Raw genomic sequence first — 21653 nt, 5'->3', positions numbered from 1 at the left:
TTTTGGGACTTAATTAAATTTGTTTTTAATCTACCTCGAACATGCGAATACATGGCTTTTTGTTCATATGTAAATAAATATATAACATATCTATTACGTCCGAGGTTGAAAACCCTCATTTAGTGATAAAATAGATCATGCGATACTTATTGTTACAGTAATTTAAGCTCCACATCGCGAAATTCATGATTTAGCTCGAATGAAAATATTCACGACGCGTTGTGGTAATGTGAAGCCAGCCAAAGCTGAATCCAGTGTTTTTTGTAGCGGCCGCATATATGGGAATGTCATCATGGTGGTCTAAGATCCGAACATAAGGCGAAATTCAACGGCGTGATAATAGAATGAGACCAATTTTATAATTAATTTAGTCTATTAAAAAATGTATTAAAAATGGGTTGACTGGGAAAATCCTGGACAGGACATTTTTAATGAATTAAATTTATTTATTTATTTTTATTTTTTATTAATTGCAGTTTCGAGATAATAAAACAATTTTGTAATAAAACAGTGCTGACATAATTTTTTTTTTCATCATCCTATCAAGTGAAAGTAACTGGTACCGACATACCTGTTTATACCTGCCAACCTAGCCGTTTGTCCCGGTAAATATTAGAAAACTATGACTGCACATTCTGTAGGTTTCATAGGGAGTATTCAGAGAGAAAGCTTGAAACTTATAAGCGCTTATCGGCGCTTGTCATGTTCATATATTTTCCTGCGCGAGTTGACAGCACTGACAGGAAAATATATGAACATGACAAGCGCCGATAAGCGCTTATAAGTTTCAAGCTTTCTTTCTGAATACGCCCATACTTTAAGTCTATTATATTTTTTTTTATTATCTTGATACTGCAATTAATTAAAAAAAATGTTTTTTTTTTTAAATTCATTAAAAATGTCCTGTCCAGGATTTTCCCAGTCAACCCATTTTGAATACATTTTTTAATAGACTAAATTAATTATAAAATTGGTCTCATCATTGGTCTCATTCTATTATCACGCCGTTGAATTTCGCCTTATGTTCGGATCTTAGACCATGGCGTTACTGCGTAGTTAGTTGTCAGTTTCGTTGAAAACGGTTCAAATCATTTGCTATAATAACGTTTAAATTCTGCTGTTCTATGAAAATTGCATTCCATTCAGTTTCAGTTGGTTTCAGTTCTGCGGTTTCCCGTTTCAGTCACGTTTCAGTGCTACGTATGCCATTTCTAAAAGCCAAGTATCAGATTAACCATAGACAATAGTAGTAATTAGACAATTGGCATTTGGCAATGGTCCTTATGTCAGAAGAGTCGAACATAGAAACATATCAATGTTTTCTAATTAATTTCTTATTTCTTTTTCAAATCACTTTTCTAAATCAATGTTATAGTTTTTAAACTCATATTTACTATGTCTATAAGTAATTTGTCATCAGTTTTAAAATCATGTTCCGAGAGTGAATTGATAAATGAAGTCACGGAAACGAATATGACATCAAAACAGGTGGAAGGATCCCGATTAAAACGTACTTTTACTCTACCTCGCAATCCATTTGGTACAACAAAACCTAGTTCCAGTAAAAATAAAAGCAATGATAGTGACAATAAGCCATCAAGTGCAATTCCTGTGGTTGCAACGACGCCAAAAGATGAGGGTGGACTAGAAAGGAAGTTGTTTAGAAGGCCATCATGGAAGATATTTTTAAATAAAATCGCCCAGCATATGAGTACTGTAAACACGACTGTAGTAAGTCATGTGATATTTTTTTGTTTATTTTGTGAGGTATTTCATAAGACTGATTGTTATTATTGATGCAGGTTAAATCTGGGCAAGCTGTCGTGAATACCGATAGAGTTCCATGCAGTGGTGAACCGCCGTGGCCGCCAGGTACCACCCCAGCAGCTACTGGTATTAAAAATCATGGCAATACATGCTATATGAATGCAGTTTTGCAATGCCTTTCCCACACTGATGTCATAGCGGAGTATTTTGTTCTTGATCTTTACAAAGTGAGTTTGTCTAAGACTTTATTTTTGTACCAGAAGCAGTTAATAAAATTGGTTCTGATAGGTTCACTTCAGCTTATTTCTTTATTAGTCGTATATTGCATCATTAATGACCAACAAAAATTTCCTCATTCTTAGCTATTGTTTTGCTAATTATTTACATTCTATATTATATAGAATGTATTTTTTTCATCTTCCTTCCTTATAAATCTTTTTTTTAATTCCTTACATTTTTATACTATCATTTAATAAATAAAGTATTTTTCATGATATTGTCGCATGTACAGGTTGATTTGCAAAAAAGAAATAAAATCAATTCAAGAAAATATGGGACCAGAGGAGAAGTGACTGAGCAATTAGCAACATTGCTTAAAGCATTGTGGTCATGTCGCTATGTACCAGATATGAGTATCGCTTTCAAGGTATAATATAACACAAAACTTCATCACTGCATAGCATAGAACAAAGTTGCTGTCTGTCTGTCCTTATGTATTATTGAATCTTTAAAACTATGCAACAGAACTATGCATTTTATTAATACATAGCGTGTTTCTCCAGGAAGGTTTTAGTGTAAAATTTAATAGGTTTTAAGATAAAACGAGCATAGCCGAAGGCAGAAAGTTAATTTCACTATAGATGAAATTGATAAATATTTATATCAATTATAATTTTCGTTTCCTAGCCTTATTATAATATTTGGTGTCCGTTTCGCTGATTTGCATTAGTATTCATTATATTATAATAATTATACTGTGGAATAATATGGTCAATGTTAAATTGAGATAAGACATAGTAATGTTGAAACTTTGAGAATATATTTTAGCATAGGCTTCTTTTTCCTTCATACAGATGCATAGTCTTTTTTGAATATTACCTACATTACATTGAGATGTGAATTGTTATTGTTTATGTAAGATTGATATGAACTGATAACAAACTTGTTATTAAATACCACTAATTACATAAAATAGTAAATACCCAAAATAATAATAAATTAAAAGTAATTGTCAAATATTTGTAATTGCTTACCTAATTAATAATTAAATGATAGTTTAACTGTGCTTGTATATTAATAAAACCAAACAACATTATAAAGACAATATGCTTAAAAAGAAACAGAAGGTTGCCAAAGTATAAAGAACACTAAATATAAAATGCATGGTTTAAAAAATTAGATTAGACTGTTACCTTTTTAATATATCTTGTTAAATATTCATTATGTTTATTCTTACAGGCAGCTGTTGAGAGACATGGCACTCAGTATAGAGGAAATAGTCAACATGATGCCCAAGAATTTCTATTTTGGTTACTAGATAAAGTTCACGAAGATTTAAATACAGCTACCAAGAAAAAATATAAAACTATAAAAGTAAGAACAATGTTTAAAAGATGTTGTGAAGAATATGTTACGATTTTTACATAAAAATTTATTATTTTAGAATACTGTTGGAAAGTCTGATGAGGTTGTTGCAGCTGAAACGTTAGCCAATCATGCGCGACGAAATAGTTCCTTTGTACAGGCAGTTTTTCAAGCTCAATACAGGTATTGTGTCGATTTTATACATACAATACATGCAAATTGAACTGAATAGAATTCTTATTAAACTGTTTTCAGCTTTGATGGTTTTTTGGTTTCTCTAGAAATATGAATTTCGAAAACTAATTTCTCTTATAAATGGAATAAGTAAGCACCTTTCATAATTGGTTACCAACATACAATTTCGTTTTTAGGTCAGCATTGACATGTGCAAAATGTGAACGGACCTCATGCACATTTGATCCGTTTCATTGTGTCAGCGTACAACTACCTACACGACCAGTAACAGTGCAACCCTCACCTCTGCCTGTTAATGTACGTTTTTTATTGAAATTATAAATATATGTATATCATGACATTTTATGATATGGTTTGTTGGATGGGTACGATATTCATTTTTATTACCTGCTTAGAAAATTTAAATTTAATTATAATTAATGAATGTGAAATGAAGCGAATTTAAGTTGTATTTTCAGAAAATAATACTATTTATTAGAAATAATATAATATTATATAATAAATGGGGTCCATTGCCATTAAACAATTTGTTACTCATCAAGATACTTATGTAACATGTTTGCAGTGACCGAAATGTAGGGATAAAATAAATAATACAAAGAATGGCTATTCCGTTGCAAAGTCTTTATTTTCGTGTAAAAACTAAAAAATACACCAATTTTTATATATCTTAAGTTGAAATTTTCATTGAAATTATCTTCACAGGTTGTGTACGTGAACCAACAACCACGGCAAGTGCGTATCGGTGTGGAGCTGCCGACGAGTGCAACAATGGACGATTTGAGGAACTCGCTGCATTCTGATACTGGCATTGATAAGGATCACATAATACTCGCTGAAATTAATGAAACTGGTATTTTCATTCAAGATCAATTACATTGTGTATTTTATAATAAATTTGTTAAAGTTAACATTTTAGTAACGTAATAAATTTAAAAGAAAAGTATGCATGAATTTATCACAACATGTTTAAAAAAAGCTTTCTCGCAACACAACTTTCTCACTCTTATTTTCAGTGAATTCGCTCTTAAGTTTCATAAAAATTTATGGTTTAAAAAATAGCTATTTGTAAGTCTTTGTTACTATTCAACTTCATTGGAATATTATTTTTGTATCATTTAAATGCTCTTCCCGAAAAAATGAAACTGGCAATAATACATTTTTTTATTTGTTTTTGGCAGGCAGGCAGCATGACAATAAGAAATATTGGAATTTATATCAGATATGTATACACTTGATTCACATTCACAGGTTGGTGCAACGCTCGCAGTGGATGGGAAGTGGCGGGAATTGATTTTGGCGCATTATACTGTATGGAGGCCCCACCGTTACTGCAGACTCCGACTACACCGTACCTTCTAATTCTATGGGTCAATTTGTTGGAAGGCGAGCGATTTGGTAAGATAATATTTTATAAAATTATTTTAATTATTTATTTAAAAAATACAATTGTATTGAACTGTACAAAAATACAATTAAATACAATTGAACTGAAATAATTAAACTGTTTTCGAGTCAAAATAGTTCATAATTTTTTTTATCTTGCTTAATTTTGTAAGTCCCAATTTTTGACTAATAATTAATCTATCTAGGTAACAAACTTATTTCTATTAAAGTAAAATATTATTCACTAGCTTTCGCCACCTTCGCTTTTCGGGAAATCCTTTCTTAGTGGATGCCTATGTCCTAACATCTACCTGCATACCAAATTTCAGCCCGATACGTCCAGTGGTTTGGCCTGTGCGTTGATAGATCACTATATCAGTCACCTTTGAGTTTTATATATATAGATAACTAGCGGTTCGCCCTGTCTTCGCCCATGGTACATGTTGACGTTTTCTCTCCATAAGAATCATCCTCGTAATATTCCTAATAATTATCCTATTATCATATTGCTCTACCATCCTCTGATTTTTAATAATATTTGAAAAGGTTCGCCATACGCGATGCAAGTGCCCCGCGAGATCTCATACCAGGACCTACAGAAGCTGATGCTCAAGGAGATGTGCCAAGTGGTGGCTGAGAGAGTGTTAGAGACAGCACAGGGTTCGGATATATTCAAGGCGAGGATCGCTGAGGCACATCGGCCTAGAGATCCAGCTTATTTGTTGCCTGAGGTAGGCGTTTACTTATTTTTTTTCATTAAGAAATTAGAATAAAAAATATTGGAGCAGGATTCTGCACATAAATTTTGTGATCTTTGAATTTTTCCATATCCTTTTTTGTTTGTGACTGTACTGTATGTACTGAGCATACGCAATGTATAACGTATTACATGGCTAATTTATTAGTTTTTTTTTGATAATTAGTTGGCGTAAGTTGTTCCTAAACATCATGCCTGAGTTTATACCTGCAAAAAATTCGCCTGAATTATAATTGTGATAGATATGATCCACTTTGTTAAATTTATTAAATGTTGTCTCAGTTGCCACATCCATTGTTCGCGCTGGACGTAGAGCAGGCGTTGTGCGCGCACGACAAGTACCCACATCTCAGACTTGAACTGCTCTGGGATCCCGTTCATCGAGATAGGTGAGTTGTATAAAGTTCTGCACCAATATGTTATATGAAAATTTTATTAAAAAAAATTGTGTTTTTAAAATTACTAGCAAACCAAGTGTTCAATTGAATAGTGTTAATATTATAAAAAAGTCACGAGAAGAACCGCGGGTCAAACCGCGGTTCAGCAAGTACAGATTCACCTATTACTCGGTAGCTAATCCTACTGCGTAGAGGTATTCTATATTATAAATGTCAAAGATTGTGAGGACAAATGTATGTGTGTTTATTATTATCACGAAATAACTTCTGCCGGCCTAGCATGCGCGCCAAGACTTATTATCTCGCGCGAGAGAGACAAAGAGTTTCTAAAATCAATATTTATTTCGACATTGTTAACGACAACGTCACGGTCGATACATTTCTCGTCGTAGAGTTCGTCTGCTGTCTACGTGACGAAGCGACGTTGCCAAATCGCTTTAGTTTATTCAATCATTTACTGAAGAAGAATTACACTGTCAAAATTATAATGAAAATATGACAAAATATAACGTAAGTAAACTAATTTCAAATTTCCAATAAATACATTAAATATTTATTCGTCATTAGCTTTTAAACCAAAATTCTTTTTTTTCTCTGATTCAGAAAAAAAATTTACAAGTATTCTGTAAAATTATAAAGTATCACAGACTAGAAATTTTGTTGTGGCTCGCATGCTATGCTGGCAGGACGGATTTGGATGAAGTTTTACAGGAATTTACTGAATATTAATAGCACATGAGCTATAGAGATACTTTTTCCCGCGAGCGAAATTCCGCGGCACAGCTAGTATAAATATAAAAAAAAAGACGGGTTGCACTCCGGGAGTGCCGGCAGAAGTGAAAACTTGATTATTAACGTTGAGCATATTTGATATCCATCCGTCTTACGCTCTTTCGATCAGGTCACGTGTCCTGACGCGAGTTTAAGATTTTATACCCATTACACAAAAAGTGCTCAACGCTGCTAAAGAAGTTTTCACTTCAAAAATTGGTTGTCTGTAAAGTCGGTTTACTGACGATAGTTGAACGTGACAACGTCCGATTGTGCTTCTTTGTCGCTCGTTCCGCGCTCTCGCTTGCACTTCAAGCCTTACATGGAACGCCTCAGAGCGAGGTAACGCCGCATGAGTCATGTTTTTTCGTGCGTGCAGCCGGCGCTATCGAATTATAAGACGTTGTCACGTCAAAATGAATGTATTGCTGCAGTATAATACGCGAGTGGGGCGAGGCGTGCGAGGTGCACGTGTCGGCGGCGGGCGCGGCGGCGCCGCTCACGCTGCACGCCTGCCTCGCGCACTACACGCGCGCCGAGCACCTCGCGCAGGAGGACGCCTGGCGGTGAGTGGGCGCGGAGGGGGGGCACAGAATATATAATAGTGCTACGTACAGAAGGTTTACTCTCTAACAAAAGTCAACTTTAGGCACAGAATACATACAACTAAACGCTACAGAACGGACACTCCGCCTCCCGCCAAAATTAAACACTTACCTCACCCCGCACGATCACACTATTTAGATGGTCCGCATTTTTCTACAAGGACAATACGCAACGAAGATTGACAAAATTAATCAAATTGACTTAAAGTAATTTTATTATTTGTGAATATCGTTTTTTGTAGAAAATTGGTTAGATATTGTGCTGTTTACGGATGTATTTCATCAGAAAAACGTGAATTTTTTTTACGCTAGTCACATGTGCCAACCATAAAGCGTTAACACACACATTTGGAGTCTCTACAGTGTAACTATCAAAACGATAATAATTTTGTATGGAGTGTCCGGGGTGTGCTTTAGGCATAAAAAATGTTCGAATCCATGATATTTTTGTTAATGAGAAAATATTTTTACGTGAAATTAACAATTAATTATCTTTAACATTATTTGTGTCGATTTGAAGAATGAAACAACAAATTTTATTTTTTTAAATTTTTATTTAGTTCGATTTCCGGTCGAAGCAAGTGAATTTTCGAAAATCTATGAATGCAGTTATTTTTCTTTTTAAAAATAAAGGAATATTTCCTTTCAGCATTTGCTATCTCCAGTATTTCAAGTACTTTCCCTCCAGGGCCTATCGAAAATTTCCATACTGTATATGCCGTACCTTATATCTCCCATGTACTCACGCGTGGGTGTGCGTACAGGCGCGTGAATTCATTTTCTGTATGTCACTCTGTGCGTGTTTTCTTTACAAATGGATATACTCATACGTTAGATCATATTATATTCACCTATTATGCTGCGTGATGCGTAGCCGTATGCCAAAATTTACTTTTGTATAATATGAAAAATAAATTACAGCTGATTCTCAGAACGTATCGAATATTCATATAAAATTTCCTAAAAATCCTTCAAGTTGTTTCTGAGTAGTATAGTACACTGCATTACCATTATCAGTCTCTCATGTACATAAGTCTTTACTAGTAACGTCACGTAAAGTTGTGGTATGTTGAATTTCAAAACAAAATCCGTTTACTCGAAATTACTCCACCACAACTACACTTTTTGTAGATATGAATCAGAACTAATCATGGTAATAATACGAGTTACGTAGGACCAGCCTTCGCTTATAATACTGTTACTAAAGTGAACAAAATGCACACGACATTTACCGCCACTTTATTGGAAATTTATGTTTCATATTTTCTCAACGTTTATTCCAACTAAAGCTAGACCAGTTAATTAATAATGCATTTTAAAACCAGACCACACAGCTTACAAGCTCAACAGCGTATAATAACCCTTTTTTACTCCCTAATATCACAGTCTAAGCAATTATTTGTCATTATGATCTCTCAATTTCCAACTTAGGTATGAAAATAAAAATTTACGGCGCTTTTTGTGCTTTTAAAGCAATGCCTTAAAATAAAAGTAAACGTTGTTTCTGTTTCAGATGCCCACAATGCCAAAGATACATGCCAGTTGTGAAAACGCTAGGCTTGTGGTCACTTCCAGATATCCTAGTAATACATCTAAAAAGATTTCGGCAGTAAGTACAATATTTTCGACGTTACCATTTACTTTCCAAGGATTCTATTGAAATCTTGGTGCTGTTGTATTTTAACTTAGATTAATTACAATATAAATGTATTATTTACAGACAAGCTAAAGGCCGTACGAGTACAAAACTAACAACAATGGTTGAATTTCCTCTAAACGATTTCGACATGACTCCTCACTTGGTGCGCAGAAACACAACTAGCGTAGAATCACCGGGAAACTCGAGATCGCCGAGACGAAGGCATTCTAAGACGATAACAAGCCCACAAGAGAATATCTACGACCTTTACGCGATATGCTACCACCACGGCGACGATCTAGAAACCGGTCACTACACGGCAGCTTGCAAAAACCCATACGACAACCATTGGTACAAGTTCGACGATTCTAGAGTCACGCCAGTCAGCGATGAGAACGCACACGGCGAACTCGTCAACAACTCCGCGTACATGCTCTTCTACAAGCGCAAGAAACCGAACGTCGTGCACTCTTGCTCCACGGACGACAATGAACACTGGGCTTTACGCATGCCGAAGTATGTGAAGCCGGCGGGAGAATTGAACGAAATTAGCGAGATCAAAGAAGAAGTAGACGATACAAAATTAGAGGCTCCAAGTCTCGATAAGGGATCCGAGTCGGATATCAGCGTGCCTAATCCCTCGCCATCGAAGAGCATAACCACCATAGACACAATATCTACCTCCAACTCGCCCGTGAAGCAAATCGTGAAGAGCACCTCCATAATCCAGTCACCAACACTACAGCGGCCGCTGATTGTCGAAGTGAACGGACACGCAACGAACGACGAACTGAGCGACTACGAAAACGAAAGCGGGCCCATAGAGCCGTATATACACAAGGACGTGCACGTTAATCCTAAAATGACGCCCGTTGATACAAGACGACCGAGATCTGTGGACTATCCGATACGATCCAGCATTTCACCTTCCACCAGAGATTCGAATAGAAGCTTCGAGAGTTCGCCCCTCGTTGCAAGTATCAATGAAGTGGAATACCATCCCACCACGGAAGACGTCATGCTGTCTATGTTCCAAGAGTCTAAATATATTGTACCTCGACATCATATAAACGGAGAATCTCACAGGACAGGTGAGTTCTTTAGTTATCATCATGAAATTATAGTATGTACCTATTTAATAGTTAATGATAATAATAATAAAAAAAAATAACAATAACATGAAAAACGGCAAATTTTCAACTTGCTTGTAAGAACTTGTTTTAAAGAAATAGAAACAATATTGACGGCATCATTTGGTGAAAAAAAATTAGTTTTTTTTTGTGCAATTTTGATACAGCATAAATACATGTACATAAATTCAATTGAAGATCATAAACTGTCTGCCATAATTTTTATAAAACGGGTTTTAGTAGATTATCTTTAATGTCCTTTCGAACTAAAATCTCAAATCTCAAAAGTCTAAAATAAAACATAAATTTGTTTTTAACATTACTATAATTTTTATATATTTTCAGAAAAACCGTCTGTTTGGAAAACTCGAATATCAACGTGAGAACAGCTGAATGGGATCAGCGAGTGCCACACGAATACTTATGCTTTATTTATTGTACAACTGACCTTAGATCTGAGGATTCCGCATAGTTGACAGAGCTACGTTATTGTATGAAATAGATATAAACTCAATGTTGTGTTCCCACGGTGGAATAGGGTTGCTACTTAAATATATTTCGAAACGTATGTTATAACTTTACGTTTACACGAAACGAGCTTCCTAAATATATTCTTCATGTAGTACTTTTTCTGATTAGTTACATAACGAAACTTATGAGTGTGCTAGTAATATTTTTAAGAGATTTTACTTCAATTTAAATGAAAGCCTAATGAGAACGTAATATTCATTATTGTTTGTTGCTTGCATATGTTAGTTTTTCATATGTAGTCGATAAGGCTAAATGTATTTTGTGAAATCAAATATAGATAAACAGCGTAAGAATAAATGTTGTCATTACAATATAATAATTGTGCCTTCGCTCTAGGGAAGTTGTGATTTTAAATATATAACACCTCGACACAATTTTAAGATCTTACAGTCATAATATGTATATATGATATACAAGTAACTTTTTTAATTAGATCGAGGTTTATTTATAGAGATGTCTCAATGTACTTGCAAATACTTCGATTGTGTATATATGCTGACGTTGCAGATTTGATTTAAAATGTATATACTGTGGCCTTTATACAGTTTTACAAGTAATTGGTCTTGTACCTAATGATATTCTGGGTTGAATCGTCGACTGTGTAAATATCCAAATTCGCACTAGGTAAGGGGGTAAGATGTGATGTTTATAAGTATAACAAAAAATATTTAAAATTGACTTCATTTTTAAAAGACAATCGAGATAAGGGTAATATAAATAATGTATGTTGTAATGCGAGTGTGCATTGAGCGTTACGGCAATGTTCCACATGACCTGCACATGAATGGTAATTAACATTATTTCTTTAACCATATTACTCTAATTAGTGCAGTTAAACGGTTCTAAAATATAAACAAATTAACAAGTTTCGATTATATTTCTTTATGATTGAATTTTCGCGTTTTTAATTAGTAGTGTTCAGCAAAATTCCTATTTATTAGAAACATATTTAAAGATTGTTTTTTTTTTTGTAGAAATGGCTCTCAGTGTTTGTGTTAAAGGGGTTAAAACGACCAATTGCAAATGTATTCAAATTATTTATAACAAAAAGTTTATAATGATCATGTTACTCGTATGGTATGGAAAATGATTTCGATAATAAACGATTTATACAAGATAGTGTAGTTATTGCAGAGATATTTAACTTAATATATTATGGTCGTTCCATCTCCGTTTTATTATTGTGTATTACGTTCGTTGTTTTAATTTAAAATGTTTATTTTTATCTATATCACGTTATGTTAAAATATAAGTGTTATGTGCACCTTAATAATGTTTTTATTTTTTCATCATTCCCCTATTTATTTTGTTAAAGTTTTTTACCACCCGAAACTTCCCCACTTGATGTCTGTGTCCACTCAATCTTATATTTTCGACCTTTTATACAGATATCAATACTGTATATTATATTAATGGACCTTACCTTCGACAAGTTTAACGTATCGACTATACATAATATAGTAAGGTTTAATTTTTTAGGTTACTAGCGGTCCGCCCAGGCTTCGCCCGTGGTACATATTTACGTTTTCTCTACATAAAAACCATCCTCGTACTTCAAGGAATATAATAAAAAAAGAATTATCGAAATCGGTTCAGCCGTTCTCGAGTTATGCGCTTACCAACACATTTTGCGATTCATTTTTATATATAGGTTATTAGTTAGCACTTGATAATTTATAAACACTAATAGTTTCTACTGGTAAATCCGATTCAACATGGATTCAACAGACCACATTGCAATAATGTATGCAAATGTCACGTACTTTTGTGAAATTCTATATTGCTCGTGCCTCGTGAATTGTAGGACCTAATTCTTACAATGATTACGAACACAGTTGAAACTTGTGAAGGTGAAATTCCAGCCGTTAAGTGAAGGTAATTTCCGACTCGGTAGGCGCATTGTCTAGACAGCCTAAATTAGTTATTGTAAAGGATACAATTAAAGATCTTGTTTAAGGTTAATAACATAAATCACATATAAAATTACAAAATTGCTATATTTTCAACCAACGCACGGAGGCCGACGTAACTATATATATATTTTTTAGTAGGAGAGACCGCGTGGTCTCTCCCACTAAATGCGTATAAGGTCTTACAGAATAGCCCAATGTTAATAATTATTAATTTATTGAATATGCACATTGGCCCCCTATAAATTTGAAAAAGAATAGACTGGGGAAAACGGTTGGATTTCAAATGTTTCGGCGGTTTAAAAGTTTTGAACCAAGATGAATATTGTAAATTTACCTAACATTTCAAAATGTGTAAATACCAGTACTTACCTATTAGTAAATCGTTAAAATAATTTTCCGTCCACTATTAACTTATTATTAAAAAAATAACAGGTATGTAGACCGCAATGAATATAGCCCTGAAAAAAATTACATCCACCATTTATTAACAGCGATGTAAACAAACATATTTCTTAACAATAAGCGGTAACAAAGTAATAAAGGCCTTCGCAGAAATTCCTTGCTTGTAATTATTATTTACAGCGCTTCCTTTGAATCACTTTTGCAATAATTGATTTTTATATAGACATTTTGATCAACTTGATTGTATGAATTTATAGATGTTGCCCGCGCGCGTCGCCTGTGCGTTTTAAGAAAATTCCCATAGGAACGGTTGCTTACTTAGATCATTAAACCAACGTTGCTTATAATCTTTCTCGGTCCTCCAGATATGAAAATCATACGATAAATCTCGCTGTTGCGACATGCAAAGAAATAATAAAAAAGATAATTAATAAATATTATCGGACTAGGTTTCTACCTATAGGTACACATATTAAGGCCCCTTAAGTAGGTGAAAATGGCAAAATGGACTGTTATCTATGAGCTATAATTGAAAATATTGAAGTTTATTCGCACTGAAATTTCTAATATGTTTTACAGAACGTATGTGTGATGGGATGACTCATGACTGTTTCCAAAACACGATTGGAAAAATTTTGCTCGATAAAAAAATCCTTAAGTTACCTCTAAAATATCGTATATAAATGCTCATTACAACCGTATTATACGATAATAATTCGTATAAAATCACAAATACATAGGTATTTACCTTCTCGATTTCGTGACTGTTTTAGATTTAGAAAAAACTAAATACATATTTTCATTCACTTTTTTTATAAAAATGTGAATGGCGCTTACGATTTTTATTTCGAGCACGTTGATTCCATACTAAACGCGGAACCCCTCACCCCTCACCTCAGGCGCCAATATCTGAATTTTCGCTGACCGCCTAACCCCTCATAATTAGAACCCTAAAATTCTACGACGATAAAATATTCATATTACGTCTTAGAAGTTAGAACTTAAAGAAATCCGACAAAAGAAAAATTTAAATAAATCTAATTGCGACATTACTAATTCGTAGATAGATTTAGAGATTTTAGAAACTCAACATCACAACTTTTAGATTTAAAGCCTGAATATAAAGCGGTAGACACGTTTTGTTGCGTCTAAAACGTGTCCTGCAAGTTCTTTCTCTTCGTGAAGGTTGCAAATAATTATTACAAGTATATACAACCAATTAATTACCATCTAATAAATAATATTGTAATTTGTAATTAACTAGCCGAAAAATAATATCTATGGGCGGTTATTAGAATAAACACGCAAAAGTTAATATTCCAATTTATTGCAGTTTTAAGGCTGACTTATAAAGGTAATTCTATGATACGCAGGAACATTGCTTTGAACTGCGTCGCCATAGTTTGAATCCAATATCAATAAATTGCGTTTGTGATCGGCAGTGACTGACGTAGGCACAAGTCGTGGCCCTGCTGAATGGATATCCGTCAAGTGTGATGAATTATACATGAGGCGTGTATCCCAGGAGAGTACATCTGTGCAATCCGTGTGTCGCAAATATACGTGGTGTGCGTGAAAGCCTAACAATACCACCGGTTTCGTTTGCTCCCCGAACACTGAAATGATAATTAATATATTGCGGTTATTGTACAAGAGGAAGTAATAAAGGATGTTAAATAGGTGGAAAAGATTACAATCGATAGCTTTGTGAATGTCATATTAATATAATCAATGTTTAAATGGCAATTAATCGTTTGCATCCTTTTTAACGAAATGTGAAAGGAAATATCGATACATTCTCATATACAAATTATAACTGATTGACATGTGCCATTTACAAGTCGGTTAATTAAATATATTGTGTTATATTGATAGAGTTATAAAAGTTTTTCATCGTTATTCACATTGATTTATCTTAAGTGAATTTACACATTTAGAACAACTTGACTTCATCAATATTATTTTTCAGGGTTATTACTACTTACTATTATATACCTACGTAACTAAAATAATCAAATTACCTATTATTTATCTTCCTCTATAATAAAAGTCGCAAATTTTTAGTGTCAGCTATAGGTATCTTACAAAGTCACTTATACAGTGTCTAAACAAAAACCTTGTCTACCGGTTTGTCTTTGTAAGTAGGTATCACAATGTATTAATTTCAAAAGTTCTATACTCTAACAATTACGATATAATTTATGCAATATGATTAATTAATATTTAATTTGTTGAGCAATAGACTAGATATCCCAGTCTGTTGTACTTAGCAGGATTAATTTATTCACTACATAAGCTTTTTAAATACATACAAAGCTTATTCAATAGTTCAATACATACCTTTACAAAATATAGGTATAACATAACAACCTTGCAATACTTTTTTCCTGAGTAACAAGAGGTAGGCAAAGTATTTATATATATTTTAGAAAACAAGCTACATTCCGCAGCTTCAGCCCTTCTATTATTATATTTTTCTGTACCAAATTTCATATAAAACCGATCAGCTGTTTTGCATGAAAACGCAACACACATGCTTTTTCATTCTTAAAAAACTTGACTTTTAAAATGTTAGTTAGGTTTACGCTTACCTCGTAAAGTTGAATGAGCGTTCTTCCTTTTCAATATTCCGGTATCCAGCTCAAAAATCCCTGGCTTGTTAAGACTAATCATCACTAGAATGGATTGTGCCAGCCCTCTCTTCACCAGAGCTAGCTGGATTCCAGGTGATGCAGAGCATGCAGTCACATGCCAACCCGACTCTTTTGCGACGTCGTACACTATTATCGCACCTCGAGACGCATCGGAGACATACCTAAATAAACAGTATTATAGTTTGATGGTCATTACATTATTGTTTCCTTTCATGTAATTGAAATACGGTTAAATTTTCGACTAATAGTAAAGTAAAAGGTTATGGATCCTTTCAAGTCATAAAGTTTTACGATTGATCTACGTCTATGTTATTTTATAGTGTTTTCGATCAAACTTTTAAATTTTGTAACTCGAAAGCAAATCGATAGTTCACCTACATACAAGAGAAAATAAATAAGAATGAAATACCTACGTGGAACGCTATCAATGTCTTGGGATACTCCTTTATGAATGACTCTACCATAAGAGTTGTTGCCCAGGAGAATCAATAACAAAGCGGTGAAGACAATAGCAGCGCAGGCAAAGTACTTTCACTCACTTAAAATTATTCTAGTGATTCGCACTAATGCTCATGAGGACGGCGGTATTTTCCAAGTATTTCCCGTGTGAGCATGTTTAGGTTAGCAGGTAATATCCCAGACCTATATAAGTGGTCCACAATATACCTATCTAAGTATAAAGAAATTTTGCATTGATTTTAAACCCTGCAATGGATTTACACCAGTATTGCGTTTTGTCATGACATGTAGAAATAAACTGTGTAGAAACTGTTAGTCCGTATATCGTATCGTAGAGCCCAAACGGATGAACCGATTCGAGAAGAATTTGTTACAAACAAAATTCTTGTTCCTGATATTATGCTCAATTACATTAGTAGTAGCAGTATATTATTATTAGTCTGTGGTAGTAGTATTCGACTTTTTTTTATTTAATATTTTGTTCCTAACTGTATTATTGAGGCTGAGATATTATGGACCGTTAATAATAGAGTCAGTATGAAATTCCAGACCACTTACGCGTTAAGCATAGCTAATAGCGTTACCGGAGGCAGGAACTTGTCATCGCGTTAACTATGTATATCGTTAGTTAGAGCAGTTACTCAAAACACATTCAAGGTAAAAGCAACCTTCTACTGTACGTAGGTAATTAGAGTTTTCACATTATGTAAACATTACCTATAGGGAAGTCGATAATTAAAAGAGTTAAAAAAGTCGAATAACAGCAGTTCTTACATCAAATATGTAATGGAGAATCCAATACAACGGTCAAACACGTTTTTCTAGAAGCCAAAAATAGTAGTGAAATTCTAAGTTAGTATTAAATCGTCATACATGAAAGGTTTTCCTGCAATGGTGTATTCGACGACGATATTTTGTAGAAGGGATGTTGGCTCGGTTAAATGCGAAAGATCGATTTGTTTTGTCAGTTTCTTCAACAGCAGGCTAATGCCCACTATCTTTGGTGGGCACGTGCAGCGGGGCGAAACGAAAGTCTCTATGATTCCACTATCGAGAACCCATAGATTTCCCTGCAATATAGAGGAACGTACATTAGATTGATAGAACACGATTCAAAATGAAAATTTCACTGATTTCTTTGAGCATCATAAACTTGTTGTTATTTTATCTTAGAAATAGACAAAATGACAACGCATGAATTGGTTTGCATCACAAAAGCTTCTTCCCTTAAAATTTCTAGAACATGCGACCCAAGTAAGTGTGCTCCCTAAAATTGAAATGTATTAAACTTCATATTGTGTTTTCATATTGTTTTACTTTTTACTCTATCATTCTATGGTATCTGCTTGTTTATTAATGTTTCAGTTTAATTACTAACAAAACATTTTTTTTTATTTTATAAAATATAACAAGAAACAGTTTAGGTAAGCTGCAAATCTCATACAATTTTTTCTCATTTTATCAACAATCGTAAAAGAAACAACAAGAATGTGGTAAAGTTCGTTTATTTATTTATAAATTAAGAATGATAGAAATTAATCAAGCTCACTAGCTAATAATTAATTCTTACCTGAGCTTTTAACCCTTGGTTTTTGATCTTTGAGATTGGCTCTACATTAATCTTTTACTTCTCGTTAATTATAAAGAAAATGTAAAATGTATGCTGATACTAATCGGCATACATTTTACAAATAAAAACTAAGTTTTGAATTGTAAAACTTGAATAATTTTCAGTTTTTTTAAACGGCTTTGAATAAGTATTGAGTACTCATTTTTGACTTTCATTTTAAAAGTAACAACCTTCAGAATAAGTTGCGTAATGTCTGACACAATTACTAAAGCAGGACATACTCACACAAACTTATGTTTACAGACCATTTCGATAATATGAAAAGATGTGGTAGATAGTTGTTTTGGAAATAATATGTGCATAACGCTGTAAGCGTAACATGTGTTGGTAAATGTAACGAGAATTTCAATAAATTTAATTCAACGAATTTATATAAATACAATATATTAAATTGAACATCACTTTGAATCTTTTCCGTGTTTCACTTAGATGGCAAACGCCTTTCCACTCTAGTTCTTTTATTATTTTGAATATTATCGAACAAAATTTGAGATTTTTTCTAGACGAGTATGTTTGCACAAATAATATAAAACTATAGGTACGTTGTTGTATAAGAATACCTGAATACGTTTGATTTCTATAAATTCAATAATTTGTAATAAGCAAAAATGTTAAATTTTTTTATCTACATATAATATAGTCACACACAGCCTACTACGAAAACGAAACACAACAATTTATATTTATAAATGAATGCAGGTATACGTTTACTATTGTTGAAGAAGATCTCTACATTAGTATGCATTCTATTTCTACAAACTTAATATACTCCAATATACACAACGTTTGTTTAAACACCCAAAATTATTATTTAGGTACTTATATAATTTACTCTGCGTTTGGGAACTACGCAAGCTTCTAGTTTGTAATTTCTTCCATGATAAAAATACTTACTAAATTATCTAAATGCATGTCGATGACGTTTTGTATAGCTCTACAGTCAGCAATATGGTGCGAACGTAATTCTGGGAATGGTTGCAATTCGACCCCCTTATTTGCTTGAATCAAGAGCCATACACCCGCCAAAACACCTGGCTTTAACCTGTGTTAAAGAATATTCTTTTAATAATAATAAACTTTCATGACCTATTTATAAAGATACATAATATGCCAATAATAACAATAATAGGTTGTCGATACTGAAAAGTACAAACAATTGTTTTATTTTTAGTAACTTTATATTCAATGATCCACATTATGTATGTTGATGTTATTTCTACCCGCATCTGTTAAGTCAATGGAAAGTATCATGAGGATTTCACAATCAATAAGAGAGTAAGATCAACATATCAGAAGTTAGAACATACCATCCTTTACATTTTAACTAAGTTTAATAGCTTACGATGAATTTGTAACAACTCTTAATAGTGGATTTTAGAATATACTGGCGACCGACTTTATGGCGGATATACCTAATGCTTTAACTACTAGTAGTGCTTTGATAACTCAGACACGAAATAAGGAAGTACTTCTTTATGCATGAGTTGCATTGTGCGTTGCTTATAAGTAGGGTCGCATAGTGACAGTGAACGCAAAAATGCAATTATTTTTTTACTTTGAACGGCATTTATGCAATGGAGCTAGTATGTCGAAGTCGGGTCGAGATAATGTCAATTACAACAGTTTTAATAACATTAATTAGGTACTACTTATAAGAAAAAATCGATAAAGATATGAATGTTTCACCAATCTTTTTTGGATCTGAGTACCTATACCAAACTAATACTTTAAAAAATTGTGGAACCCGGATTTACATTTTGAAAAGTAAATACATATATTGACAATGCCGGATGTGAATGAATTAATCAAGGATTATTATAACGTACCTTTACGTGCTTATACTCATAGAAAAATAAAAAACGAATTACCTGGGTGTGCTTACGAAGATTTCATCCATGTACTTTATAGCTTTGATTGCAATTATGTTATCTTTTTCATACGATTTGCTTTTCATCCATAAATCTGCACCATGTTCACAATTCATATGTAATGGACCACCGCTCCATACAATGTTATTTGGGTAATTTTTACTCCAAACAAAATTGACCCATACTGCAAAATTTATCAAAATAATCGTATAAAACATCTTCATGAAAAGAAGAATCACGTATAACTGTTTAACTTGTCCAAAAATTAAATCGGGCAATTAATCAATCAGCAAGTTAAATTCTTTCGAAATACTGCCAACCGTGGTTCATATTAAGTTTAAGAGAATTCGATGAACTGTTGTTACGCGAATCACATTCATCTGTTTTTGGAGCATTTAAAATGCTGTTTTTTTCTTCATATTATTTTTTTTTTTGTTAGGTTTGAAACTAAAGTTACTCTAATTCTTCGATAATTTTAAAGCAGGACGGGATGATGGGCAGGATTTTTTCCTAACGTGTAGGACGTTAGGAAAACAACAATTAAGATTAATATTTTTAATCACTATATTCGTATTTTTTGCAATGCTTGGCCATTTGATTAAACTGACAGGTCAATGTTACTGTTGCTATACCAATCACCAAAATTATACAGTATGACCACCTTGAAATTAAAATAATAGTATTAGAAGTCAGGACTTATCGCAAATCGCAGCAGTAACCTTTCGCCTAGGTTAAGCTTTCAGCGATTTTTAGGAGCCAGGCATACAGGAAGGTAAAAATTTGCATGCATTCAAAGCAGATACTTGAGAGGAAGATAAAATAATAGGGATATAAAGGCAGCTGAATAAGTATTCACTTCATGTTCTGTTAGTGTCCTTTATCAGTTTAGATACCTAATACCTATATATTTTAATAAATTTCATGTCAAGTTAACTATAATTATATTATATTGTAAAGTTATTATATAAAATATAATTTGTTATAAAAATTGCGAGTAATAATTGAAATGTTTTATTTCAATATGTCTATAAGTTTAAGATAAAATCATGAATTGTAATATCGTGCAGTGCATTTACAAAATACTGCCTTCGGCTGTTTCGGAGTCTTGATTTACTAACATTCAATTTAAATTAGATCACCTATAGAACCTATATCTTTTTATATATTCATTTGGATTGTTATTGAGCAAAGTGAAGTGTTCGTAGCATATAAATCATTCAAACATAATAAGTATGTCTTAAATGAATTTAAAATAGGACGGTCATGTGCTCTGTAAAAACTATTAATATAATGATTTGAAAATTGAAAGATATAATAAAGCCAAGGATCCAAATTTGTTATGCTCTAAATAGCATACGTGGGACGTTATATAAATATTTGCGGGTAGGGCTCTCGTTTCCTGTGGTATTGTCATCACATAAGTTGTTAATTCTATTGATCGAACACAAAAACACGATCGAGCATGGGAAATATTATTTGAAGTTGCGGAATTGAATCCAACGCAGTCGATGTAACAATAAACTGTCTTTTCCCGTTTTCCGCTCTCTGGCTTATGATTCTTTATAAATTTTCTATCGTTTTACTTCAGATGCACATCTGTTACAAGATTGTTTTAAAATAATATTTATTGCTCTGGTTAATTTCCTGTGTTAAAAATTTCGCTTCCTTATTCTTAATTATTGTATTACAGTCGTAAAGTGACCTAGTTACAAAATATTATTTGTATGTTCGGCAAAATTAATTGTTGTGGAATTAAATATATTATTGCGAACTCGTTCATCTAGAGATCTTAATTTTCGTATGTAATAGCTGAAGTTACATAAAACTATGTAGGCGTTATATGAGTATAATTTATATCAGGTTGGGTAACGAAAAAAATTAATTATTTACTATTTCTCTATATTGTTATTACGCGTTTATTTCAGACTGAAAGTCTATTATGCAAGGGTATACACTATACAGAA

General features: G+C 33.1%; 2 protein-coding genes across 2 annotated transcripts; one reads left to right on the top strand and one right to left on the bottom strand.

Annotated features, from left to right (window-relative positions):
- The first annotated feature begins 1276 nt into the window (after positions 1–1276).
- On the top strand, positions 1277–12036 carry Usp15-31 (Ubiquitin specific protease 15/31). Its single transcript, XM_090104622.1, has 14 exons — positions 1277–1731; positions 1803–1994; positions 2279–2413; positions 3226–3360; positions 3431–3534; positions 3723–3843; positions 4252–4399; positions 4798–4944; positions 5479–5663; positions 5972–6078; positions 7293–7424; positions 8977–9072; positions 9184–10193; positions 10578–12036. The coding sequence occupies exons 1-14, from the start codon at positions 1396–1398 to the stop codon at positions 10613–10615; spliced, it is 2886 nt and encodes a 961-aa protein (XP_089960748.1). The 5' UTR covers positions 1277–1395; the 3' UTR covers positions 10616–12036.
- A 2370-nt stretch (positions 12037–14406) lies between these two features.
- On the bottom strand, positions 14407–19814 carry LOC149906504 (major royal jelly protein 7-like). The gene is made up of 5 exons (XM_090105001.1): positions 19690–19814; positions 18716–18863; positions 17065–17261; positions 15670–15893; positions 14407–14694 (listed from the first exon to the last, which is right to left on the bottom strand). Exons 1-5 carry the CDS (start codon positions 19803–19805, stop codon positions 14414–14416), a joined length of 966 nt encoding a protein of 321 aa, XP_089961127.1. The 5' UTR covers positions 19806–19814; the 3' UTR covers positions 14407–14413.
- Positions 19815–21653: the final 1839 nt, after the last annotated feature.

The sequence above is a fragment of the Colias eurytheme genome, chromosome 8, assembly GCF_061535395.1.
Source record: "Colias eurytheme isolate Ceu_HAF_F1 chromosome 8, ilColEury1 Martin Lab GWU primary, whole genome shotgun sequence".
In the NCBI taxonomy this organism is placed as follows: domain Eukaryota; kingdom Metazoa; phylum Arthropoda; class Insecta; order Lepidoptera; family Pieridae; genus Colias; species Colias eurytheme.
This window is presented reverse-complemented; position numbering and strand designations above follow the sequence as displayed.

Excerpts from the sequence above, each read along its gene's own strand:
- LOC149906504 (XM_090105001.1), bottom strand. The coding sequence starts at position 19,805 with ATGAATTGTGAACATGGTGCAGATTTATGGATGAAAAGCAAATCGTAT. Across the intron at positions 18,864-19,689 it reads ATCTTCGTAAGCACACCCAG|GTTAAAGCCAGGTGTTTTGG; the intron begins GTAATTCGTTTT and ends TCTTTAACACAG. Across the intron at positions 14,695-15,669 it reads CGCTCATTCAACTTTACGAG|TGTTCGGGGAGCAAACGAAA; the intron begins GTAAGCGTAAAC and ends TTATCATTTCAG.
- Usp15-31 (XM_090104622.1), top strand. The coding sequence starts at position 1,396 with ATGTCTATAAGTAATTTGTCATCAGTTTTAAAATCATGTTCCGAGAGT. Across the intron at positions 3,361-3,430 it reads AAAAATATAAAACTATAAAA|AATACTGTTGGAAAGTCTGA; the intron begins GTAAGAACAATG and ends TTATTATTTTAG. Across the intron at positions 10,194-10,577 it reads CGGAGAATCTCACAGGACAG|AAAAACCGTCTGTTTGGAAA; the intron begins GTGAGTTCTTTA and ends ATATATTTTCAG.